At 43.7% G+C, this 27,319-nt stretch overlaps 1 protein-coding gene and 1 long non-coding RNA gene across 3 annotated transcripts in view; one reads left to right on the top strand and one right to left on the bottom strand.

The window, feature by feature from the left end:
- pi4k2a (phosphatidylinositol 4-kinase type 2 alpha) overlaps window positions 1-10,471 on the bottom strand; it is a 55,962-nt gene extending 45,491 nt beyond the window's left edge. For both annotated transcript variants that reach the window (XM_078565051.1, XM_078565052.1), the window contains exon 1: window positions 10,038-10,471. In XM_078565051.1, the coding sequence (XP_078421177.1) occupies window positions 10,038-10,415 (378 nt within the window). In that variant the 5' untranslated portion in view covers window positions 10,416-10,471. The remainder of the gene's footprint in view (window positions 1-10,037) is intronic.
- The window catches only part of LOC144694527 (uncharacterized), a 59,107-nt gene continuing 33,119 nt past the window's right edge, over window positions 1,332-27,319 (top strand). Inside the window, exon 1 of the long non-coding RNA XR_013579769.1 lies at window positions 1,332-1,383. This is a non-coding gene — a long non-coding RNA (uncharacterized LOC144694527). The remainder of the gene's footprint in view (window positions 1,384-27,319) is intronic.

The following is a 27,319-nucleotide window of genomic DNA, read 5'->3' as shown; positions in this document are numbered from 1 at the left end:
ATGCACATAATATTCATAAAGTAAATGAATTGATAGCCCACACTGAAGTAAATAAATATGATCTGATTGCAATTATGGAGACTGGTTGCAGGACAACACAGATTGGGTCCTGAATATTGAGGGTACATAACATTCAGAAGAATAAGAAGCTAGGTAAAGGTGGAGGGGTAGCACTGTTAAGCAAAGAGGACATTGGTGCAATAGTTAGAGATGGCCTTGGTTCAGGAGATCAGGATGTAGAATCTGTTTGGGTGGAGATGAGGAATAGTAGGGGAAAAAAGCCATTACTGGGAGTGGTCTACAGTCCCCCTAACAGTAGCCACAGTGTAGGACAAAGTATTCAAGAGAAAATATTGTGCGCTTGCAATAAAGGGACTATAATAATCATGGGTGATTTTAATCTACACATAGTGGTAGCCTGGATGAGGGGTTCTTAGAATGCTTTTGAGATAGTTTCTTAGAGCAGCATGTTCTGGAACCAACCAGACAGCAGGTTATATTAGACTTGGTATTATGTAACGTGACAGGATTAATTCATGAGCTCAGAATAAAGGCACCCCTAGGTAGCAGTGACCACAATATGACTGAATTTTACATCCAGTTTGAAAGGGAGAAGAGCGGGGTCTAAGACTAGTATTTTAAACTTAAATAAGGGCAACTATGTAGGAATGAAAACTGAGCTAGTTGAAGTGAACTGGGAAACTAGGCTAGAAGATAGATCAATAGAGAAGCAGTGGCAGACATTAAAGGGGATATTTCAGAGTCTTCAGAATAAGTACATTCCTACTATAAAGAAAAATTCTAAGGGGAGGACCCACCATCCATGGTTAAGCAGAGATGTTAAGGAAAGCATCAAATTTAAGGAAAAAGCATACAACTCTGCAAAGCTGAGTGGTAGGACAGATGATTGGACAGAATATAAAGAACAGCAGATAATGACTAAAAGGTTAATCAGGAGAAAGAAATTAGAGTATGAGAGGAAGCTAGTTAGAAATGTAAAAACAGATAGCAAGAGTTTCTACAGGTATTTAAAAAGGAAAAGAGTAAAGTGAGTATTGGTCCTCTAGAGAGCGACAGTGGGGAGTTAATAGTAGATAATAAGGAAATGGCAAAAGAAACAAACAAATATTTCGCTTCTTAAAAACAAAAAACTACTGCGGATGCTGGAAATCCAAAACAAAAACAAAAACAGAATTACCTGGAAAAACTCAGCAGGTCTGGCAGCATCGGTGGAGAAGAAAAGAGTTGACGTTTCGAGTCCAATGACCCTTCAACAGAACGGTTCTGTTGAAAGGTCATTGGACTCGAAACGTCAACTATTTTCTTCTCCACCGATGCTGCCAGACCTGCTGAGTTTTTCCAGGTAATTCTGTTTTTGTTTTTGTAAATATTTCGCTTCTGTGTTCACTATAGAGGATACAAAAAAAATTCCAGTAATAGCTGAAAATCAGGAGGTGAAAGGGAGAAAGGAGCTTGGTGAAATTGGGAATCACTAGGGAAACGGTACTGAGCAAACTGATGGAGCTGCGGGCTGACAAGTCTCCGGGTCCCGGTGGACTACGTCCTCGGATTTCAAAAGAGGTTGCTGAGGTAGTCGATGCACTGGTATTAATTTTCCAAAATTCACTAGATTCTGGAAAGGTTCCACCAAATTGGAAAGTAGCAAATATAAGCCCTCTATTCAAGGGAGGAGGCAGAAAACAGGAACCTTTAGGCCAGTTAACTTGACGTCTGTCACGGGGAAGTTATTAGAATCAATTATTAAGGAGGTTAAAGCTGGGACTTGGAAGAGCTCAAGGTAATCAGGAAGAGTCAGCATAGTTTTGTGAAAGGAAAATCATGCTTAACCAATTTATTGGAGTTTTTTGAAGGAGTAACATGCGCAGTGGATAAAGGGGAGCCTGTAGGCGTGCTGTACTTGGATTTCCAGAAGGCATTTGAAAAGGTGCCACATCAAAGATTGTTAAGGAAAATAAAAGTGCATGGTGTAGTGGGTAGCATATTAGCATGGATAGAAGATTGGCTGGCTGGCAGAAAGCAGAAAGTATGCATAAATGGGTCTTTTTCTGATTGGCAGGGTGTGACGAGTGGAGTCCCACAGAGGTCTGTACTGGGGCCTCACCTTTTTATGATTTACACAATAACTTAGATGAGGAGAGTGAAGACATGTTAGCTAAATTTGCAGATGACACAAAGATAGGTAGGAAAGTATGTTGTGAAGAGGACATGAGGTTGCAGGTGGATATAGATAGGTTAAGTGAGTGGGCAGAGATCTGGCAAATGAAGTTTAATGTGGGAAAATGTGAAGTTGTTCACTTTGGTGGGAAGAACAAAAAAGCAGAGTTTTGCTTAAATGGAGAACAGCTGCATAATTCTGAGGTGCAGAGGGATTCAGGTGTTCTGGTATGAGTCACAAAAAGTTAGTATACAGGTACAGCAAGTAATTAAGAAGGTTAATGGAATGCTATTCTTTATTACAAGATGGAATGAACATAAAAGTAAGGATATTATGCTTCAGTTATACAGGGCATTGGTGAGTTTGCACCTCAAATACTGTGTGCAGTTTTGGTTTACTAGATTGATACTTGGAATAGTGGGTTGTTTTATGAGGAAAGGTTGGACAGACTGGGCTTGTTTAGCTGGAGTTTAGAACTGGAGTTTAGAAGAGTGAGGGGTGATTTGATTGAAGTATACAAGATCCTGAACAGCCTTGACAAGGTGGACATCGAAAGAATGTTTCCTCTTGTGGGTGAGTCCAGAACTAGGGGCACCATTTTAAAATTAGGGGTCACCCTTTTATGACAGAGATGACGAGATATTTTTTCTCTCAGAAAGTTGTGCAACTTTGGAATTCTCCGCCTCAGAAGGTGGTGGATGCGGGGTCATTGAATATTTTTAAGGCAGAGATAGATGGATTCTTGTTAGGCAAGGGACTCTAAGGTTATCGCGGTTAGATGGGAATATGGAAATCGAAACACAAGATCAGCCATGATCTTATTGAATGGCAGAGCAGGCTCGAGGGGCCGAATGGTCCACTCCTGTTCCTATGTTCTTATAGCGCCCATAACAAAGTAAGACGTCCCAACATGCTTCACAGAAATGTTATCAAACAAAATATGACACCAAGCCACATAAGGAGATATTAGGGCAGGAGACCAAAAGCTTGGTGATAAGGGCAGCATCTCAAAGAGGGATACTCAAGGAGAGCAGTGCAGAAGTTTAGGAACATAATTCTCAAACTCAAAGTCCTGGCAGCTGAAGGCAGGTCCAGCCATGTGGAGCAATTAAAATTTGGGAATGCACAAGAGATCAAAATTGGAGGAGCGCAGAGGTCATGGAGGGGTGTAGCTCTGAAGGATAAGGAGGGGCAAGGTCATAGATGGATTTGAAAACATGAATGAAAATTTTAAAATCAAAATGTTGATTAACCAGGACCAATGTAGATCAGTGAACCCAGGGGTGATGGGTAAACATGGACTTGGTACAAGTTAGGACAAAGGCAACAGAGTTTTGGATGAGGTTAGTAAGTGAAAGCCCAGCCTGGAGAACATTGGTATAGTCAAGTCTTGAGATAACAAAGACAGGGATGAGGGTTTCAGCTGCACATACACTGAGATAAGGGTGGAGTCAGGTGATGTTAGAGGTGAAAATAAGTGTTCAGTGATGCTACAGATATGTGGTCAGAAATACATCTCGGGGTCAAATACAACACCAAGGTTACAAAGATTTTAGTTTAGCCTCAGGAAAAGGAAGAGGGGTAAATTATACATTGGGGAAAATTTCTGCTCACCCAGTACTGGATATAGAGACATTGGAGGGGATGAGGGAGGTGATTGTGAGGTGGAGTTGGGTGTCATTGGCATATATGTGGAAAATGCTGCTGTTGCTGAGGGGCAGCATGTAGATGAGAAATAGGAGGTAGTCAGGGATAGATACTTGGGGGACTCCAGGGGTAATGATACGAGATCAGAAAGAGAAGTCATTTCAGGTGATTCTCTGGTTATAGCTAGATAGATAAGAACGAAGCCAAGCAAGTCCCACCCAGTGGAGAGGCATTAGAGAGGGGGGTATGGTCAACCATGATAAAAGCTGCAGACAGGTCATGAAGCACGAGGAAGGAAAGTTTACCTTCCATTTGTGATGTTGATAAGAGCTGTTTCCATGCCATGGCAAGGGCGGAAACCTGATTGCAGGGATTCAAACATGGAGTTCTGGGAAAAATGGGCATGGATTTAGGAAGCAACAACACGTTCAAGGGCTTGAAGGCAAGGGAGGTTGAAGATGGGTGGTGGGGTGCAAAGAAAGAGTGGTCAGCGATTGCTTTTTGAGGAGAGGGGGACAGTACACGAGAGAGAAAACTGTTAACCGTATCAGATAACATGGGAGCAAGTTTGTCAGTAGTTTAGTAGGAATAGGGTCAAGGTGGTTTTTAGACAAGATGAGCTCAGAGAGGGCATGAGGGGTGATAGGAGATAAACTAGAGAAAGATGCGATTTCATGGTTAGGGTAGGGAGGAACCTTGGAGGAAGTTTGGCTCTGGTGGGCTCGTGAAAGGGAGGGATGGAGAGTAAAATAAAACTGGAAAGAATTAGCCACAGGGGAATAGCTACTTTACAGCCATGAAATGCACAGAAAAATATTCAGCTGACAAGCCATGCAGTTAGATAATCCCATAGTCTACATTCATCATTATAACCTTCAATCCAAGTTATTCATTGGCTCCAATATTATGTAATTTAAAGGTAGGATCTGGCTTAGTTGCAACAATTAAAGAGCTATGAAAGTCAATTCAATAGTAATTTTCAAAAGGGGATTAAATATGTACTTGAAAAAGAAAATTTTGCAGGGCTGAAGGGAAAAAGCAGGTGCAATAGGACTAATCACTAGCTCGTTATTGCAACAAGCCAGATTCTGGTCTCACCCAACACGCAATCACCCGGCAGCAGCAGGAACTTGCTGAACCTTTCTTTCCCCGCAACACCCCCCAGGATGTTGTGATTAACAACAGACCCAGATGACACTCAGTCCACAGCAATTATGGAACCTGGGACATTTCTGGACTTGTCTTTTGCCTTTTATACATGTCAGCAATAACATCCCTTCATGGTCAATAGTGTCCAAGTTGATCAATAAAATTGTTTCAAGTATAAGTCTTTGAGCGAGGGCACCGTGAACTGTCCAGAGAGTCGACATTGTTGTATCTGACTGATTCTTATGCGATCAAAGAGTGAGCAGGGAAAACGTTAAACCAGATACCAGCACTGCAATCTCAACTAGCTGTGGGCCATGACTACAAATTGCTTGTGCCTCCTTCTTCAACACAGAAGGAAGCCATTCAGCCCATCAAATTTCTGCTGGAACTAGCTACATACTGGAGCTCTTTAATCTAATCCCATTTCCTTTCTCATCTCCATATCCTTTCATATTTTTCTTCCACTTTTCATTTATAGTGGTTATTAACTACAGAGTTCAAAACTACTAACTGAATTAGCTTTAGTCCAATGCCATATCTCATCCGCACAATGAATAAACTCTAATGACTGTTAGACTTTGAACCCTGATAACATAAAGACCTTAATTTAATGATCAGGACATTATTTTACTCTTTTCTCATTTTTTTTGTATTTTTACATTGTATCTGAAATGGCTGATTGGAAAACAACCTCAATTCAGCCCTTGGCCATGACACAAGTCAATGTGAAATAAGCCTTTTGATCATTATCAAATGACCCCTCCATGTTTTCCTAATTCTCTAGGCGTGGACACCGACTTCACTTCAATGTCAACTTGCAGCATAGTCTCTACTCTAAAGATGTTTGGCATGAAAATATCTCTTTAGCCTCCTTCTGGATATGCCTGAAACCAACTTAAAGGAGCCAAATGAGAAGATGCAATGATTCAGTGCTGCATTAGCCGATTTCACTGCCATTATGCTAAGGAGGAAGTGTAGGAGATGATGAGCTAGTGTTACACTACCAATCACTGTCCTATTAACCCTGCTTAAATTGCAGGTACGATTAATCTGCACCACAATACTCAATGATTATTGGTCAACATATTGGGAAAAAATAGCCATTATCATTAGAACATACAAAAAAATCAAAAAATGAAGATCACGATGTAAAAATTGGAATGACAGATCAACATTGTACAGCCATAGTTATATAACACAGCTCATGACTGTGACTGATTTAATCCATCCCGAAGTCTAAAATAAATACTGCACCACTTTAATTTAATGAGACATGAGACACTCATTAAAAAACAGTATCTATGGTGTACTGTATAGGGTAGTGCTGAGCTAAAGATTCTTCCCATCCACAATACTTGCTGTGTGCTACTTAACAGATCTCAACAGTATGGTTAATCCAATCAGCCTAGTAACTGGGCCAGAAAACTGGGGCTAGGGGAGGAATGAAAGAGAGCAGATCGTGACAATGACCCTGTTGCAAGTGTGCTCGCAAGGGACATCAGGCAAGCAAAGGGTTGACTGAGGTGCCTTCAACTGTCAAAGGCACTCAGTTTGCACATGAAGAATGAAAAGTATCATTGAGTTTCTATGCGCCTTGGGACAGAAATTTCACCAAAACCACATGGGGAATGCAGCCACGGACACTGCTCTTGAGCAAGAGCTCAACTGTACTTCGGATTACCCAAGCTCCCTAGCGTGTATAAATGCTGAAAATCCTGATAAACAATGTAACAGAAAGATGGGTAACAAATAGTGATAACAGGACTGTAATCTATTCCATGAGCTCCTAAAATCAAAGTGCAAAAGCAAAGCTTTTGAATAGTTCGTCAGCAAAACAGCTGTTTGCAGGAGCTTGCTATGCGTAAATTGCCACGTTTCTTACATTATAACAGTGATTACACTTCAAGGTACTTTGTTGGTTGTGAAGCGCTTTGAAATGTCTCACGGCTATGAAAGATGCTGCAGAAATGCAAGTTGCTCTTGCTTTAGCTCAGCTACCCAAAGTCTCACCTAAAGGCCCCACACACACATGCACTTCCAGCCTGAGTTTGCTGAGTAGTGATCTCGAGCAGGGAGCCAAATTAATTTCCCTGATTCAAGCATTACTGCCATCTGTAGAGCTCCTAACACTGCTGAGGCTCAGCTGACACGCAACTGCCCAGGAATAAACCTGGAATCTTATGTGTGGGCCTCAGCACTCACTGAGCCATCAGTGGAACGTCTACTGCTCTGGGAAAAGATTATTGCACAATGAGATTCACACAAAATTGTTAAACCTTAGCCCACTTCATCAGAGTCAAGCTTAGACACATTTTAACCAATGTTTCTTTCCCATTTTAACTGTAAGCAATTCCGAGATTTTAGGTTGAGTCGTCATAAATGGGGAAGCTTGCAATGGTTGCTGCATCTAGCAATTCACTTAGAAACATTTTGGTTTCAACAGGAACATGGAGCGGTCCACTAACCACTTGAGCCCTTTCTATCACTCAATTAACTCACGGTTGATCTATTTATCTACCTTTGATCATATCCCTTGATATCCTTAATAAAAATCTTTCAACCTCAGTCTTGAAAATTTTAATTCACCCTCACCCCACATCCTTTCGAGGGACTTCCATTACCCTCTGTGGGAAGTACTTCTTCCTGATTTCCTCCAACAGTCTAGCTTCCCCTTATTCTGTATTCACCCAGATGCAAGTGTGTTGAAGGAACAGATAGAGAGAAGTTATTATTTTAAATACCTCGATCAAATCAGCCCTCACCCTTCTAACCTTGAGGTAATACAAGCCAAATTTATGCAACCTGCCCTCAATTTAACACTGTAAGCCCCAGAATCATTCTGGTGAATCTGGGCTCTACCCTGCCATAGCTGACAAATCCTTCCTGAGGTGTAGTACTCAGAACTGAATAGTTACTCCAGATGGGGTCAGACTAAAACTCTGTACTATTAAAGTACAATTTCATTTCCTTTATATTCCAGTACGCTTGGGGTAAAAGCCAACATTCCATTGGCCTTTTTGATTACTTTTTGTACACGTTCACTAGCTTTTAGCGCTGTCTATGGACACTCCGAACCCTTTGTTCCTTCACAGCGCCTAGTCACTCACCATTAAGGTATTCCAATTTGTTTGCCTTAGGTCCACAGTCATGGCCTCGCACTTTCCCCACAATGGCAGTTTTGTGCAGTCTGTCCATGTCCCTTTGACTATTTCGGACTCCTAGTTTTGACATGCTTTGCTTTCAACAAGACTGCTATTAAGTTTTATTAATATTTTTTGTGTTCCTCTGTTGCTTTTTATAGCATGCCCAGTGACCATGACCATAGTTGCTTAACTGCACAAGTAAAGCTTTTGTATTTTAGTGAAACAAAGGTTTTGCATCAAACCAATTACTTTGAATACTTCCCATTGTTTTCCTGGGGTTATATCAGTGACTACACTGTAAAAGTACTGCACTTTGGGATACCCTGAGGGTGCGGAAGAATCTATATAAATGCCCTTGATTCATTTGTTCACCCAATTGCTGAATCCAGTTTACTGCAGGCAACTTATTTTAATCCTTTTGATATTTGTGTAATTCAAATTAAAAATATTGGTTTGTGACTATCTTCTCCCTCTTAAGGGCAGACTGTGTAAACTTAGTTTGTATTTCCTCAAGGTTTTAAAGTTCAGGGCTAAAACACATCCGATTATGTGTTTAAAACATTAGCTTCTCTCTTTTGAAACATTACTTCCTCTGGGGGAATTCAGAACAAACATTAAAAATCATAAATCATATGCTCCTTCACAGATTGTTAACTAATTCCAGCTCATTCCTCATTAACAATCTGATTATGGATGTAACCCTGGTTTCTGCCACATTTCCCGGATACACCTGTTTATCTTTATACATCCACCCACTATATGACTAAGCTGTAGGCACTCCCAACCTCTGCCCAGTATTTTCCTTACCTGTTCGCTTTCACTGAAATCTTTTCCTGCTGCTATTGCTGTAATTGAGTTTTTAATTATTAAGTGTGACTTTTCTCTTTAATTCATTTATTTCTAATGCTACATGCAGTTGTGAACACAACTCCTATTTGAGCAGCACACATACACATTGCAAGACCCACGGAAATGTGTTATTTAGATGCAGATGAGCACTCCCCAAACTCAGTTATGTACATCAAAAACGGAGAAGGATTGGACATGCATAGGTCCGAGGTTAAGCGCTCACACACACATACACTCCCCAGGGTTTTGTGCTATACATAGACATGTAAATAACCAACTCTGCCCAAAAGCTTATGTCTTGAAGCACTTGGACTTGGTCTACTTCAACATCCATCTGCACTACATTTTTCCACCAATTTGAAGCACGTGGAATCACAACAGTTCAGGGCAGGTACTCGCACCATGGGGTAAATAAACACACCAAAAGTGAAATGATAGAATTGCCGATGAGCTCAGGGCAGCCTAATCACAATACTGACATAGATTAGCTGCGCTCCAACCAGTGGAGTTCAGGCACAATCATCCTGTGTACACCTTGCATACAGCTTTCTGCCTCTGAAGCCCAGCTTACTCTTTCCCTAACGCCACTGGTCCAGCTTTGTGTAGTAACGCTGCCTGTTATACAACCCCCACAATGCAGTATCCATTAATCCTGAGTCCAGTGTTAACACTTATCACCGATGATAGATTCCCTTTGGATTCACACACTCTGGGGTTCAATATCTCATGTCTGTCCCTCTTCCCATCATGGCTCCTCTCCTTATTCTCTGTCGCTTTTACCCATTACCCTGCCCTACCTGCCTGTAACCTCAGTCCTTATTACCTCTCTGCTCCTCGTCCCAATGGTGCCTGCCCCAGTCCCCATTGTACCTCAGGTGATATTCCACCCCCCACCCCCCCACCCCCCATTGTACCTCAGGTGATATTCCACCCCCCACCCCCCCACCCCCCATTGTACCTCAGGTGATATTCCCCCCTCCCCCCCCAAACAGGTACTCCCTCTTCTCCCGTTAGCCCCCTCATCACTCCCTCCCCTCATGTCACCGTAACCTGCTCCCTCCCCGGGTACTCACCCCTGCCGGGTCCGGGATGAAGTAGCTGCCACTCGAGCCCTGGCTGATTCTCTGCGGCTGGATGCCCTGCTCCTGGGCCTGCTCGGCCCGCCGCATCACCTCGGCGAACTCGGGCTCCTCCGGGAAGTCATTGAGGGACCGCGGGCCCAGGAGGGGCTGCCGCTCGCGGCCGGAGCCGGGGGAGCCGGGGGGAGAGGCCGAGGCGGAGGCCGGGCCCAGCACCCTCACCCCGGCTCCCGGAGCCAGGCCGGCCGGGCAACGAGCCCCAAAGCCGGAGCCTGAGGCGGTGGCCGGGGACGGAGGCAGCACGGCGGCTGTGGAGAAGTAGGTGTCGGGAGGCGGCTGGAGCGGCGAGCGGAGCGGGCTGGTCTCGTCCATGGCCGGAGCTGAGCTGCGGCCTAACGGGAATCGGGCGACGCGGCGGCTCCAAGCGACGGCCGTCTAACAGGAAGTGGCGCACGCAGCCGGGGCTGTCAGCTGACCCGGCACTTCCGGTTCTGTCCGACTTCCGGTCCCGCCCAACTTCCTGTTTCCCCCCCACAAAAGGCAGCACATCTAACTTCCGGTATTGATCATAGCATGAGAGAGCAGGCTTAAAGGGCTGAATGGCCTCCTCCTGGTTCCTCAGTCCTGTGTGCAACGCAGGAGGCCATTTAACCCGACGTTTCAGTGCTGGCTTTCAACAGGAGCAATTTACCTACTGCCACTCCAATTCCTTCTCCCCACAACCCTTAACATTCTTCCTTCTCAGATGATTATCCAATTCCCTCTTGAAAGCCTCAATTGAAGCTGCCTCCACCACACTCTCAGGCAGCGCATTCCAGGTCGTAACCACTCGCTGTGTTAAAAAGTTTTTCCTCAGGTCTCCATAACTTCTTTAGCCAATTACCTTAAATCTAGAAAATGCTGGAAAAACTCAGCAGGTCTGACAGCAGCTGTGGAGAGAAAGGCAGAGTTAACGTTTCGAGTCCGTATGACTCTTCTTCAGGGCTAAAGAGAAGTAAAAATGTGATGAAATTTATACTGTTTAAGGTGGGATGGAGCAGGTGAAGCTGGATAGAAGGTCAGCGATAGGTGGAGGCAAAGGAGAGACTGACAAAGATGCCATGAACAAAAGGACATAGGGGTGTTAATGGTGGTGGTACTGGCTAAAGGAGGTGCTGATGGTGGCATTAAGGATAGAAATAAGAATGTGATAATAGCCGGGCAAGAGTAACCACTCTGGAAAGAACAACATGAAGAAGTGACAGATGGCCCTAGTGGGGGTGGGGGATGTGGGGAGGGGATGGTGGTGGGAAAAAAGATCGAAAATAGGATAAAATGTGGAGATAAAATCACAAGTAAAAATGAAAATAAATAAAAAGTGGATAAAATTTTAAAAATAAAAATTAATATTTAAATAAGGGGCAAGGGTGGAGAAGAGAGTTCATGGTCTGAAGTTGTCGAACTCAATGTTAAGCTCGGAAAGCTGTAAAGTGCCTAATCAGAAGATGAGGTGCTGTTCCTCCAGTTTGCGTTGGTTTTCACCGGAACAATGCAGCAGGCCAAAGACGGACATGTGGGCATGAGAGCAGGATGGTGTGTTGAAATGGCAAGCGACAGGAAGGTCTGGGTCATGCTTGCGAACACCACCCCACAAAATCCCAGATGTCAGTCGAGTGAATCTTCTCTAACCTCTTTCCAACACATTTATATCCTTTCTTAAATAAAGAGACTAAAACTGTACACAGTTCTCCAGATGTGGTCTCACCAATGCCCTGTACAACTGTAGCAAAATATCCCTACTTTTATATTCCATCCCCCCGCAATAAATGACAATGTTCCACTTGCATTTGTTTTCTTCAATGTAGAGGAAACCGCATTGAGAACAGCGAATGCAGTAGACCAAATTGAAGGAGGCATTCGCTGCTCCCAATGCGGTCTTCTCTACATTGGAGACACCAAACGCAGACTGGGTGACTGCTTTGCAGAACACCTTCGGTCTGTCCGCAAGCATGACCCAGACCTTTCTGTCGCTTGCCATTTCAACACACCACCCTGCTCTCATGCCCACATGTCCGTCCTTGGCCTGCTGTAATGTTCCAGTGAAGCCCAACACAAACTAATCTTCCGATTAGGCACTTTACAGCCTTCCGGACTTAACATTGAGTTCAACAACTTCAGACCATAAACTCTCTCCTCCATCCTCACCCCTTTTTAATGCTCTTTTTTCAAAATTAATTTTTAAGTTTTATATTTTATCCACTTATTTTTAATTTTATTTATTTTCTTTGTTATTCATTGTTTTATCCCCACCTTTTATACTATTTTCGATCTTTTTTCCCACCACCATCCCCTCCCTCCACCCCACCCCCACTCGGGCCATCTGTCACTAGTTCATGTTATTCTTTCCAGAGTGCTTACCCTTGCCCGGCTATTATCACATACCGCTTCCTATCTTCAATGCCACCATCAGCACCTCCTTTAGCCAGTACCACCACTATTAACACCCCTTTGTCCTTTTATTCATGACATCTCTCCTTTGCCTCCACCTATCACTGGCCTTCTACCCAGCTTCACCTGCTCCACTCCCCTTCAACAGTATAAGTTTCATCACATTTTTACTTCTCTTTAGCCCTGAAGAAGAATCATACGGACTCAAAACATTAGGTCTGTCTTTCTCTCCACAGATGCTGTTAGACCTGCTGAGTTTTTCCAGCATTTTCTGTTCTTATTTCAGATTTCCAGCATCCGCAGTATTTTGTTTTTACCTTAAATCTATGTCCTCTCATCATTGATCTTTCCGTAGGGTGACCATATTTTCAAAAGTCAAAACGGGGACACATTGAAAAGCCCTGGGAAGGTGGGGCTCCGTGATGATTCACATGTTGGGCGATGAATGGCAGGAGTCTAGGGTAGGGGCAGTTGAAGGTAGGAGGTCATGTGATGACATCTCCAGAACATGTCTAGCCAGAGTTGGCAACCTTAAAGAGATCCAATTGCTGAAGACAGCAGTTAGGAACCACTCACTTTTGTTTCATTTCTGCCTCATTTTCTTTAAAAAACACTGAACGAAGGCTCTCCCATGCTCTCCCCCACATGCCTCCTCGATGAAATCTCTGATTGGCCAATTGAAGCATTCTGATGGAATGGCCAATGGGGATACTGAGAGGCAGCCCCCAACTAGGGGCAGCCAAAAGCCATCCCATTGAAAACTAGTCCATTTTGGGGGGAAACAATTTGCCCCCTGCGCCAGGTCTGGATGCCAATGAGAAGGATTTCTGCGTATGTGGGCAGCTGCTTAATGGTTGGTGAGTGGGTGGCATTCCAATTGGCGGGCACGGCTAAGAGGGCTTTTTGGGGTTTGCTGACAGTAAATGGGATGTGGGGTAAAAAGGAGGGAGAGGATGCGGAGAAGAGATACTGATGCTGTGCAAAATGGTGAAGTGCTGATGAAAATCTCTGATGTGGTTTATGTAAAGAGGGAGAAGCTGCAAACTAGGACATCTGAGCTGTATCGAGCAAGCTGTCAGGACACTGGGACCTTTAATGAAAATCCAGGACTGTTCGGCAAAACCGCAACATCTGATCACCATATCCTTTCACCAATGAGAACAGTATCTTTTTATCTACTCTGTCCAGATCCCTCATGATTTTGAACACCTCTATCAAAGCTCCTCTCAACCTTCTCTTCTCCAAGGAGAACAGTCCCAACTTCTTCAATCTATCCACATAATGGAAGTCCCTCGTCTCTGGAACCATTCTCGTGAAACTTTTCTGCAGTCTCTCTAATGCCTTCACTCCCTTCCTAGTATCTGGCTCACCAAACTGGATGCAATGTTCCAGTTGAGTCTGCTCCAGTGTTCTTTACATGTTTAACATAACCTCCTTGGCTTGGGTTGATTGCACAATCAGCTAAATGTCACCTGACCTTCAATATTTATCCTCAACCAACACCATTGGAAAGAACAGATTATCTTCTCATTTATTTCCGGGATCTTCAACCTGTTTGGCCGCATTATGAATGCACCTTCCTTGGCCATCAAGTCCTGGAGTGGAACATGAACTCGAAGCTTCTGGCTCAGAGGCAGGGACACTACTCACTGCACCACAAGACCTCACTTTCAGCTCTATAAATGCAAATTCATTCTTCTTGCCTTTCACCCATTTCATACTTGCTTGTGGAATTTCGAGTATCAATCGTGGCAGCCATGTTTGCTGACTGAACAACAGTCATTGCACTGCAAAGTAATTAGTCATATATTAAGCACTATGGAATATTTCTGCAACGTCTAATGAGGCACTAGCTAAATGTAAGTCCTTCACCTTCCTCCCTATTCAGCATTTATTTTCTAACGTAGAAAGAACTTGCATTCATGTCGCATCTTTCCCATCATCAGGAGGTCTCAAAGCATTGTACAGCTAATTTGAAATGTAATAGCTGTTGCTTTACAGATAAACATGCAGCCAATTTGTGCATATGGTCCCAAAAATAGAACAAGTGAGCTAAATGACTTGACAGTCTGTTTTGTTTGTGCTGGTTTATAGATAAATATTGGCCAGGGCACCAGGGAAAACTCCACAGCTCTTTGAATAGTGCCACGGGAGCAAAGATGAGGCTTCAATTTAACGTCTCACCCAAAAGACAGCACATTTGACAATGAAGCATTCGCTTGGTACTGCACTGAAATGTCAGTCTGGATTATGTGCCTGGAGTGGGGCTTCGGGAACCCATGATCTTGTAGCTCAGAGGTGAATATACTACCAAACTGAGCCAAGTTGAAACAGAATAGGGATTGGGATTGATTTGGTCCTCAGTGGGCTATGTGAAGTTCCTGGCTTACAAGAGTAATCATCATCTGCCACTCTCCAGATCTTGTTGGTGTCAGCTGTAGCTCAGTTGGTTGCCCTATTACCTCACAGTTAGAAGCTTTGGTTCAAGTTCCACTCTAGACATTTCAACACATGATCGATGTTGACACTCTCAAGTGCAGTGCTGAAAGACCAATGAATTATCAGAGGTGCTGTCTTTTAGATGAGAAGTTAAATTGAGACCCCTGATTTCTCGGGTGAATGAAAAAGATCCTGTGGCACTATTTTGAAAAAAGAAAAGTGAAATGTTCTCCCCAGTGTCCTGAGCCAATATTTATAACTCAACCAACAGCACAAAAACAGATTATCACGTTGCTGTTTGTGGGATCTTGCTGACTGCAACTTGTCTTGTGTTTCCTACATTTTTTGCATTTCTATAGCACCTTTCACAAATTAGGAACATACCAAAGTGTTTTACAGCTTTTTGAAGTGCGGTCACTGTTCCAGTACACCTACAACATGGGCATCGAGCCGACTATGTTGAAAATTGTCCAGGTATGCCCTGTACACAAAAAGCAGGACAAATCCAACCCAGCCATTACCGCCCCATCAGTCTATTCTCCATCATCAGTAAAGTAATGGAAGGGGTCATCAACAGTGCTAACAAGCAGAACTTACTTGCAATAACCTGCACACTGATGCTCAGTTTGGGTTCCACCAGGGCCACTCAGCTTTTGACCTCATTACAGACTTGGTTCAAACATGGACAATGAGCTGAACTACCGAGGTGAGGTGAGAGTGACTGCCCTTGACAGCAAGGCTGTATTTGACCGAGTGTGGTATCAAGGAGCCCTAGCAAAACTGGAGTCAATGGGAATCAGGGGGAAAACTCTCTGCTGGTTGGAGTCATACCTAGCACAAAGGAAGGTGGTTGTGGTTGTTGGAGGTCAGTCATCTCAGCTCCAGGACATCACCGCAGGATTTCCTCAGGGTAGTGTCCTCGGCCCAACCATCTTCAGCTGCTTCATCAATGACCTTCTTTCCACCATAAGGTCAGAAGTGGGGATGTTCGCCGATGATTGCACAATGCTCAGCACTATTCGCAATTCCTCAGATACTGAAGCAGTCCATGCCCAAATGCAGTAAAACCTGGACAATATCCAGGCTTGGGCTCACAGGTAGCAAGTAACATTTGCGCCACACAAGTGTCAGGCAATGACCATCTCCAACAGGAGGGAATCCAACCATCGCCCGTTGATGTTCAATAGCATTACCATCACTGAATCCCCCACTATCAACACTCTGGGGGTTACCACTGACCAGAAACTGAACTGGACCAGCCATATAAATACTGTGGCTACAAGAGCAGGGTATAGGCGAGGAATCTTGTGACGAGTAACTCACCTCCTGACTCCCCAAAGCCTGCCCAAGGCACAAGTCAGGAGCTTGATGGAATACTCCTCACTTGCCTGGATGAGTGCAGCTCCCACAACACTCAAGGAGTTTGACACCGTCCAGGACAAAGCAGCCCGCTTGATTGGCACCACGTTCACAAACATCCACTCCCTCCACCACCGATGCACAGTAGCAGCAGTGTGCACCATCTATAAGATGTACTGCAGGAACTCACCAAGGCTCCTTAGACAGCACCCTCCAAACCCACAACTGCTACCATCTAGAAGGACAAGGGCTGCAGATAGATGGGAACACCACCACCTGGAAGCTCCCCTCCAAGCCATACACCATCCTGACTTGGAAATATATCACTGTTCCTTCACTGTCACTGGGTCAAGATCCTGGAATGCCCTCCCTAACAGCACTGTGGGTGTACCTACACCACATGGACTGCAGCGGTTGAAGAAGGCAGCTCACCAGCACCTTCTCAAGGGCAACTAGGGATGGGCAATAAATGCTGGCCCAGCCAGCAAAGCCAAGATCCCAGAAATGAATAAAAAAAGTGTAGACACTGTGGCAATGTAGGAAACGCAGCAACTGATTTGCTCACAGCAAGACCCCACAACCAACAGTGAGATAAATGGGAAAATACTCTGTTTTAGGCATTTGTTTGGGGGAAAATAGTGGACCAGGGCACCTAGAAAGGGGTTATTGCAACTATTAGATTGCATTCATGCTTAGTGTCTGCACAATATTTTCCTTGTTTTGTAATGTCTGAATGATATTTGCCCAAATCCTGTGTCATGGGGAGATGATGGCTTAGTGGTATTGTCACTGGACTGGTAATCCAGAGACTCTGGGACACGGGTCCAAATCCTAACACAGCAGCTGGGTGGCATTTAAATTTAATTAATAAATATATCATATATAAAGCTAGTCCCAGTAATGGTGACCATGAAACTATCATCAACTGTTGTAAAAACCCACCTGGCTCACTGATGCCCTTTAGGGAAGGAAATTTGCTGTCTTTACCCTGTCTGACCTACATGTGACTCCAGACCCACAGCAATGGGGTTGACTCCTAACTGCCCTCTGAAATGGCCTGGCAAGCCAACTCAGTTCAAGTGCAACTAGGGATGGGCAACAAATACTGGCCTTGCCATTGACGCCCACATCCCATAAAATGCCACGGTTTGCACAGATTTCTTCGCTGACGCCACTCGGTGCTATTTAGACTTTGACACCTTGATTTGTAATACAATTGCTCATCATTTCACTCTGTTATTTGCATTGTCATGTGTAATATTTGCATATCTTTGCACTGTGCAGGGTAAATAAACTGTTTTAAACGGCGTGTTGACGAAATTGTCTGAATTTGACGCTACCGGGGACGGTTCTATTGTATTTGGACGGTGCATACACGCCAAATTGGCACAAGTTTTCATCCGGTCGATATTTACACCACTTGGCGCATTGCATTGAGATATTTGCACTGACGCTATTGATTTGCCGGATAATTGCACCCTCCTCTAAGGCTGTATTACCCGGTTTAGATTACATCTCCCCAGCGAAGCGTTCAGCGTCCCCCGCCCCGAGTGCCCGGGAGAGTTTGGACCAAAGCGTCCGTGGCAACCACTTGTACCAGCAACAAGTTCAGAGCAACTGCAAGTGATGCTGCAGAGACGGCATAGCAGCGACCTTCCAACAGAACACTACACAGCACATAAACCTTGAAAGTGACAACTACAATTGCGACTTCTTTAAAAAAAAACGTTCATTATTTAATAGTTTAATTGCATTTTTTTTCTTATCGAACCAGCAGATTTGAATGGGTTTCTAAAGGAGATCATTCCCGAATTGTGCAGACTGAAGACTCAAAAGTGAACGAGAAGCTGAAGAGGAGGGAAGAGAGTCCATGTCTTTCTCCCCAGATCCTCCTTTCTACCCACACCTACACTTCTCTCCCGTTTCCAGCCTGTCCTTCAATCTCAACGGTCTGACCTGCCAGGAGAGGTAATCAAAAAAGATACCAGCGCAGAATTAGGCAGCATTAATCCCAAATGATAAGCAATCGAGTTCATTTTGAAAAAGATATATTAATTTTAAATGTTTAATTGATTGGAATACTCTGTTTATATTTAGTAATCTCTTTTTTTTTTATTGTTCATGGGATGTGGGCTCTGCCAGCATTTTTTGCCCATCCCTAATTGCCCTTGAGAAGGTGGTGGTGAGCTGCCTTCTTCAACCGCTGCAGTCCATGTGGTGTAGGTACACCCACAGTGCCGTTAGGAAGTCAGTTCCAGGATTTTGACCCAGTGACAGTGAAGGAATGGCGATATATTTCCAAGTCACGATGATGAGTGGCTTGGAGGGGAACTTCCAGGTGGTGGTGTTCCCATGTGTCTGCTGCCCTTGTCCTTCTAGGTGGTAGAAATTGTGGGTTTGGAAGATGCCGTCTAAGGAGGCTTGGTGAGTTGCTGCAGTGCATCTTGTAGATGGTACACACTGCTGCTACTGTGCGTTGGTGGTGGAGGGAGTGAATGTTTAAGTGGTGGATGGGGTGCTGATCAAGTGGGCTGCTTTGTCCTGGATAGTTATTAAGAGAGGGACTTGCATTTATTTATACAGTGCCTTTCACGGCCAACAGATGACTCAAAGTGTTTCACAGCCAATGAAATACTTTTGAAGTGTTATCACTGTTATAATTTTATTAAAAGAAAATTGAATGTGTAGCATTCTGGAACACCCAGCGAGGTGTGTTTGATATATGAAAGGATAAATTCTGTTGGCAAATCTCATTCTTGATTACGTGACCATAGAATGATACAGTTTAGAAGGAGGCCATTTTGCCCATCATGCCTATGCTAAGTCTCTGAAAGAGCTATCCAATTGGTCCCAAATTCTCTGCTTGTTCTCTGTAGCCCCACAAACGTTTCCAAGTCTTTTTCAAAGGTTACTATTGAGATTTCTTCTGTCACCCTTTCAGGCAGTGCATTCCAGATCACAACAACTCACTGTGTAAAAAAATAAATCTCCTCATCTTCCCCCTCTGGTTCATTTGTTTTTTGATAACATCGCATTTACAGCAGAGAAACAGGCCATTTGGCCCAACAGGTCTTTGCTGCTGTTTATGTTCCACATACTCCTTCCACTTTGCTTCATCTCACCTCACCAACATTCTCCTTTAGAAATAGACACTGTCATGGTTTGTCTCCTGTTTCCAAAGTATTAGTGTCTGCATTCCACACCTTTACGAGTGGGAATTTTTCATTAATCCTGATTTCCCAACTCCTTTCCTGAAGGCTTCAGTTGCCTGCTGGGCTGGGATTCATCAGCAGCCAATGCCATGGGCTCTCTGGTAACTTTTGTCGTGTGGGACCAGGCAGTTCAACCATGAGGGGTACAGCACAGCATGTTCATATCCCCAGCTGACATTTACACACACTTTACAGGTTCCAGCTCAGCACACTTCAGGAAGTGAACTCGTGACATTCTAGTCTGTATCATTTTAGTTTACTGGAAACAATCTCAGTTGGTAGCTACTCTCTGAGTTAGAAGGTGTGGATTCAGGCCCGACTCCAGCACATAAACCAGACTCCTGATGTCATTACTGAGGGAGTGCTGCACACTCAGCGGTGGTATGAGACATTAAACAAAGGCTCCATCTGCTTTCCCAGGCGGATGTAAAAGATTCCCTGACACTATTTTGAAGAAGAGCAGGGGAGTTCTCCCCAGTGTCCTGCCCGATATTTATCCCTCAACCAACATCAATAAAACAGATTATCCGGCTGTGATCACATTGCTGTTTGTGGGAGCTTGCTGTGTGCAAATTGGCTGCCATTTTTCCTGCATTACAATTTCCTACAATAATACACTTCAAAAATGCATAATTTGGTATTTTGTGTCATCCTGATGGCGTTATAGAAATGCAATATCTCATCTGAAGGACAGTACCCATGACAGTGCAGCACTCTCTCAGTAATACAGTGGGGGTATCAACTTGCATTTGGCACTCAGCGGCGGAATTTTACGGCCCCATTGTGGTGGGGGGGGGGAGCCATAAAACGTGGCGAGCCCTTCAAAAGTCCATTGACTTCGGCGGGACCGGAAAGTCCTGCCATCAGGACGGGCCGTAAAATTCCGCCCCAAGTCTCTGGAGTGGGCCTTGAACCCAGAACCTCCTGAGTCAAAGATGAGAGTACCCACTGAGGAAGGACAGTCCAAAGGATAACACAGAAATTCTTAAAATAAACTTATCAATTAGAGATAGACTGACAGGGCATAGAAAAGTGTAATTTCTTTTTTCAATGTTCTACAAAAATGTTTTAAATGCAGATGAGGAAGTTTCAGGCATGGAGATTTAAACACAAAGCTCCTCCTTGACAACTATAAAAGGAAATAGTTCAAATACTTGATCTCTTTATACGCTCCCTCTGCTCCAGCTTGTTTATTTTTGCCTTTGTCCCCTGAACTCAGTGACACCCCCAAGCGCAGACTCAAGCTTTCTCCCGAGAGTGGAAACCCGAGTCCTGAGGCCTTGCATGTTGCCACGGATACCAAAACTCCTACAGGTCTGTACAGGTTGTGTTCAGCTGGTAATTTGGGTCTGTTGCCATGGTTCCAACATTCGGTCAGGGTCAACGCAGGGGGTTGGGTGCGTGGTTCGGGGGGAACAGAATATTTTGCACAATAGGAAAATCTGGAAGGAGGGCAGCTGAGGGGTTCTGCTTTCTGTGTTTAGAAGCTGCAGGCCCAGCGTGTACCATAAAAGCCTCAAAATACATCTTTGCATCTCGAGGCAGATTTGCAGACCTCCTATAAGAACTGTTTCTGTATTGATCGGTAAGACTGACTGTTTGTTGCATCTGTCTCTATATATCTTTCTTATATGATAACATATTATTCACAGCACAAAAACAGATTTGGTCCAGTAGGTCCATGCTAGAATTTATGGTCTGTATCAGCCTCCTCCCACACTTCCTCAGTTAACCCCATCAACTCTATTCCCCTTAAATTCCTTATTGGATTTATTAGTGATACCTTCTTATATTTATGGCCTGTAGTTTTGGTCTCCCTGACAAGTGGAACCGTCATCTCTACATCTACCCTATCGAACCTCTTTATAATCTTAAAGACCTCTAACAGGCCACTCCTCAGTCTTCTCTTTTCAAGAGAAAACATGTCCAGTCTGTTCAGTCTTCTCTGACAAGAGTAACAGGCCTGATTTTAACACTCGGGGCAGGAGTTCCTGGACCTGTCAGTGGCAGGCATCATTGCAGGTGGGATGGGAACATTTGGAGAGCGACCAAAGGTCAATTGACTCCAAATCCAAGTCAATGCTCTCCAAATTTTCCCGCCCCACGCGCGACAATGCCTATCGCTAATGGAACCGGAAAATCCCAGCCTAAGTGAATGGATTTTGAGTTAGTTAAAATTGGGCCCAGCCTCTTAGTTCTCGCGTCATCCTTGGACATCGTTTATGTGCCTCCTCTAGTGCCTCTGTGGGCAGAATTTTCTGGGACCATTCAGAAGCGCATTGACGTCGGTGGGACCGTAAAATCCTGCTGGCGTAAAATTCCACCCTATATCATTTTTGTAATATGGGAACCAGAACTGTTCATGGTGCTCCAAGTGTGGTCCAACCAAAGTACTATCCAAGTTTAACATATTTTCTCTACTTTTCAATCTTCTAGACATGAAAGTTTTCTTTTGTACAGCCTTTCTTAAAATATTTTCATTCTTCCTCTAATGCTCTCCCTCCTTTTAAATGATTTTGAATTCAATATCCCACATGGAAGTCTGTTGCATACACTCATCACTGTTCTGTGCTGGGATATATATATATACATGATCTAGCTTTCCAATTACCGCTCCCCCGACACCTTGGTTGAAAAGCCTGCTGGCCTTTATTGTCCAGGCTGCCAGTAACATTGGCTTCTCTGGGGGAAGGGGAGGGGGAGGGGTTGGTGTGGAGGGAGGAGGTACAGTACTGAGAATATTAGTCAAAAATATTGTGAAATCAGATCAGTACAAAAGAGTTATATAACGCCATATCACATCATTTAGCAATTCCTGTACAATGACTAAAAACATTGTAACATGTAGTCAGGTGCAAAGCAAGATGTCACAAACAAATAAACGGTCAATTAATCTGTTTTATTAAGGGAGGAATGTTTGCCAGCAAAACTCTGCACTCTTCTTCAAATATGCAATATTTTACTCTAAATAGGGGCTTGGGTTTAATGTCTCATCCAAAAGACAGTGCAGAACGTCTTCAGTACTGCAGTGGGTGCATCAGCCTCGATTATGTCTCTGGAGTGGGTTTTGAACTCACAGCCTTCTGAGTCAAGAGGCAAGAGGGCTATCCACTGAGCAATGACTGACAGTTACAGCCCCCCTTGTAGCTATGATAAAGATGAGGGACAGCTTCATGACAAAGAAAGGTAGATCAGGAAACAGGGACACTGCGCAGATTAGTTAACTGTATGTTTTGCAATACTCACTACAGGTCAGTCCCCCAGCTCACCATGTAGACTGGAGACGACGAACACAAGCGAAAGGTAAGTCTACAGGAATGAATCACAGGGCATCTCATCCTGGCATCTGTTTATTATGTGATGAGCATTTTTTATATTGTCTCTGTGTGTGCATATCTGTGAAGGAAGGTTTTTTAGTTTTGTTTTTATTCATCCCTGTACGTGTCACCGACACTTATGGCCCAGAGAATGCACTGGTTGGTATTGCTCTAAACTTCAGAGGGCAATAAAGAGTCAGCCACATTGGTGGGACTGGAGTCACTTATAAGCCCAGAGCAGGTAAGGATGGTAGGTATTTCATTAAAGGACATTAGTGAACCAACTGAGTTTTGAACCACAATTCAACAGGTTCATTGTCACTTTTACTGACTTATATTTTCATATTTTTTAAAAAACTGAATTCAAAATTCTCAGTCATGGTGGGATTTGAATTCACTTTATTATCGGCCTAGTAACGACACCATAACATTGCAATGCAGTATCAAGTCACAGCTGTTGAGGATGTCTACACTGGGAGGCTATTCATTGATGTGCTAGGACTCCTGCAATGAGTTTCATAGAACCATAGAATGGCTACAACACAGGGGAGGCCATTCAGCTCATTGTGCTTGTGCTGGCCCTCTGCAAGAGCCACTCAGCCAGCCCCACTCTCCCACCTTTACCCTGTAGCCCTGAAAGTTTCTCTTCAGGTGCTTATCCAATTCCCTTTTGAAAGCCACAATTAAACCTGCCTCCAACACACTCTCAGGCAGTGCATCCAGATCCTAACCACTCACTATGTAAAAAGGTTTTTCCTCATGTCGCCGTTGCTTCTTAAACCTGAACCCTCTGGTTCCAGAATAGTTTTTCCCTCCTGACTCTGTCCAGACCCATCATGATTTTGAACATCTCTAACAAACTTCTTCTCAAGCTTCTCCTTTCTAAGGAGAACTGCCCCAGCTTCTCCAATCTATCCACGTAACTAAAGTCCATCATTCATGGAACCATTCTCGTAAATCTTTTCTGAAGCCATTCTAATGCCTTTACATCCTTCCTAAAGAGCTAAAACCCAGAACTGGACCCAATATTCCAATTGAGGCTCAGCCAGTGTTAAATAAAGGTTCACCATAGCCTCCTTGCTTTTGTACTTGATGCTTCTGTTTTATAAAGCTCAGGATCCTGAATGCCTTCAACCTGCCCTGCCATCATCAACGATTTATGGACATATACCCCCTGGTACCTCTGCTCCAATTATTGGCCAACAGGCCGCTTCCCACCTAGCTGCAGTTTTGCCAAATGAGGCCTCTGGGAAGGCAGGGGGGGTTGCAGCAAGTGTGAATAGACTTGTGCCCCAGCATGAGTCAGCATCTTCAGAGGCTGGGAATCATGAAAAAGTAAAGGAATTAATCCCATTAGAGATGTGCCTATGATAACGTTGCTTTCTCCTTGCAGCCACACTCCAGTGCGGCCCACAGTCCCCAAGCCGGTAAGTGAGGAAAAGACTTATGTTTATTCAATAAGACACTAGTAAATGACCTGAGTCACTTTCTGCTTTTAGCTAATGATTATTAGTTTTTGTTTTATTGTACAAGGATCAAGAGGGAGCCTTTTGAAACTCACTCCACAGAGTCACCTAGTGGCCAGACCCTATAGCTACATTGTTACAGGCAACTGTTTACATATCAGATTTCCATTTCAAATACTTGACTTAAAAGTGTGAGAATGGGATGTTGAAAAGAAAATACACGCAAACACAAGATGTGCACCTTGTATATAATCCACCTGAATATCAATCCAGATCATGGGTCAGGCACTGGAGGCAAAAGTCCATCACCGAAGAGTCAAAACCACATATATTTTTCTGATACAGTGAAGTTAGAAGCTGGGAAATAATTAGGCCAGGGCACACAGGCTAATTCCCATTTTAAAGTCACACGCTCGCTCCATATTTTTTACAATGCCCTGGCTTTATGGTATATCTTTTATTTGCAGTTTGAAATTTAACAATTGATCTAGCATCAATTGCTTTTTGCAGAAGGGTTCCAAACTTCTACCACCCTTTGTGTGTAGAAATGTTTCCTAATTTCACCCCTGAAAGGTCTGGCTCTCATTTTTAAACTGTGCCCCTAGTCCTAGACTCCCGAACCATGGGAAATACTTTCTCTCTATCTAACTTATCAGTTCCCCTTAATATCTTGAAACTTCAATTGAATCATACCTTAACTTTCTAAATTCAAGGAAATATTGCTGAAAAAAGAGAAATACTGTTGAAGCTCTTCATCTTGCACTCATCAGGACAGACACAAGAATGCCAAATTTCAAAGGGAACAGCAATTTATACCACCTGAGAAGAGGGGTACTGATAGGTTGGCAAGTTGGCTCTGAATGGTTGAGATGTTCCCATGGTAAATTCACCAGGGAGCTATTGTCCCTCATGCTTTTGTTTATTCAAGAAAGGTACCATGTTTGGACATGTTCCTTTTGCCTGCAGAGGACAGGTCCTTGCACATGAATATATGTAGCTTCCAGCAAGTATAAGTGAGTTACATTGCAAGTCCAACTGATAATCTTAAATTGGCTGTTAATGTAATTCTTAGCACACTTGGGGTTGGTCAGCAAATGCAGTCCAATCGCAGAATCACATCTAAATTTGGACATCACATTCTGAGTTAGACATAATGTTCAAGGGAATACAACCAGAGTTTGTTTAATCTCTCCTTGTAGCTTAATCCTTGGAGTCAGGTATCATTTTGGTAAATGCACGTTGTACTCCCTCCAAGATCAATGTATCTTTCCTAAGGTGTGGTGCCCAGAACTGCTCACAGTAACTGCAGCTGTGATCTAACTAGGACTTTGTATATCTGAAGCAGGACTTCTACCCCGTTGTATTTTCGTCCTCTAGATATACAACCCAGCATTCCATTAGCCTTTTTTGGTTATTTTTTGTACTTGCTCGCAACATTGTAATGGTCTCCATATTCGGACCCCCAAGTCTTTGGACCTCCACTGTTTCGAAGTTTTCACCATTTAGAAAGTCCTCTGTTCTGTGCTTAGGGCTTCAGGAGCTGAAGACATGATTACCAATGGTGGAGCGATTAAAATCAGCAATGCTCAAGAGGCAAGAATTAGAGGAGCACAGAGATCTCAGAGGGTTGTGGGTCTGGAGGCGGTTGCAGAGATAGGGAGGGGCAAGGCCATGGAGGATTTGGAAAAAAGGATGGTCATTTTAAAATTTGAGGCATTGCTCAAGCTAGGGTCAATGTCGGTCAGTGAGCATAACGGAGATGGGTGAATTGAACTTGACAATTAAATCAATGTAATAGCATTATTAACAAATTTGCAATTTTCAATTTTGCACGAAATCTTATTTTGGGACATTAGAAATTTCAGTTAGTGAGAAAATTGGCAATTAAAAATCATTTTAGAAAATATTGTCAGAGGATTGAGGGAACAAGCTATCAAGATTGTGCAATCAAAGTTGAGACTTTACACAGACAAGGCCAACAAAAAATGTGCACAAAACTCATAATGGATAAATTTGACAGAAACATTTGACAAAAAGTGACGACAGGAAGTCAAGTGGCAAAAACAAGAAGTGCCTGCAGATGTGAGAAGTTTTAAAAAGAATATATGTGTTTAATTTTGTAGATTTCAATCTTCTTCGGTTAAAAATACTGTGCTCTAAAACATTCACTGGTTTATTTGTATAGATCCGGCTTCTAGACAAGATGAGAATGAAGACGGAAGGAAATTTGCATCAACTGGGCAAGCAATGCGTGAGATTGAACTCTCCATCTTTTCATCTTTCTTTTGCATGTGATTGTTTTATCCCTTCTGGTCTTTTCAGTCTCAGTTGTCATTGGGGTCTAGTTCTACATTCTAATACCTCTCTCACATGTTCATTCATCATGTGAGCCTTCATCTGTTAATTTTGACATCAGAGAATAGTCAGACTCTCTCCGTGTCTGAGTTACCCTTTCCTGCTTTCCAGCAGAGCTCACTGGGTAACGATCAGGAGCAGGAATCCTGGTTCATGGATTTTCTGTCTGTATCCTAGAGGGGGCAAGGTCAATTATACCACTCCGACAGTCTGTTCCATCACAGATCACTGAACCCGGCACAGAACATGGATGGGTCAGTACCACATTGAATTGTTCACCTCCTCACTGAATGTATTCGATTGGACAGTGGAGGGGGATCTTTACTCTGTAACTAACCCCGTGCTGTACCTGACCTGGGAGTGTTTGATGGGACAGTGTAGAGGTTGCTTTACTCTGTATCTAACCCCGTGCTGTGCCTGTCCTCCGAGTGTTTGATGGGGACAGCGTAGAGGGAGCTTTACTCTGTATCTAACCCCGTGCTGTGCCTGTCCTCCGAGTGTTTGATGGGGACAGTGTAGATGGAGCTTTACTCTGTATCCAACCCCATGCTGTACCTGTCCTGGGAGTGTTTGATGGGGACAGTGTAGATGGAGCTTTACTCTGTATCCAACCCCATGCTGTACCTGCCCTGGGAGTGTTTGATGGGGACACTGTTGAGGAAGCTTTACTCTGTATCTAAGCCCATGCTGTTCCTGCTCTG

The sequence above is a fragment of the Cetorhinus maximus genome, chromosome 20, assembly GCF_964194155.1.
Source record: "Cetorhinus maximus chromosome 20, sCetMax3.hap1.1, whole genome shotgun sequence".
In the NCBI taxonomy this organism is placed as follows: Eukaryota; Metazoa; Chordata; class Chondrichthyes; order Lamniformes; family Cetorhinidae; genus Cetorhinus; species Cetorhinus maximus.
This window is presented reverse-complemented; position numbering and strand designations above follow the sequence as displayed.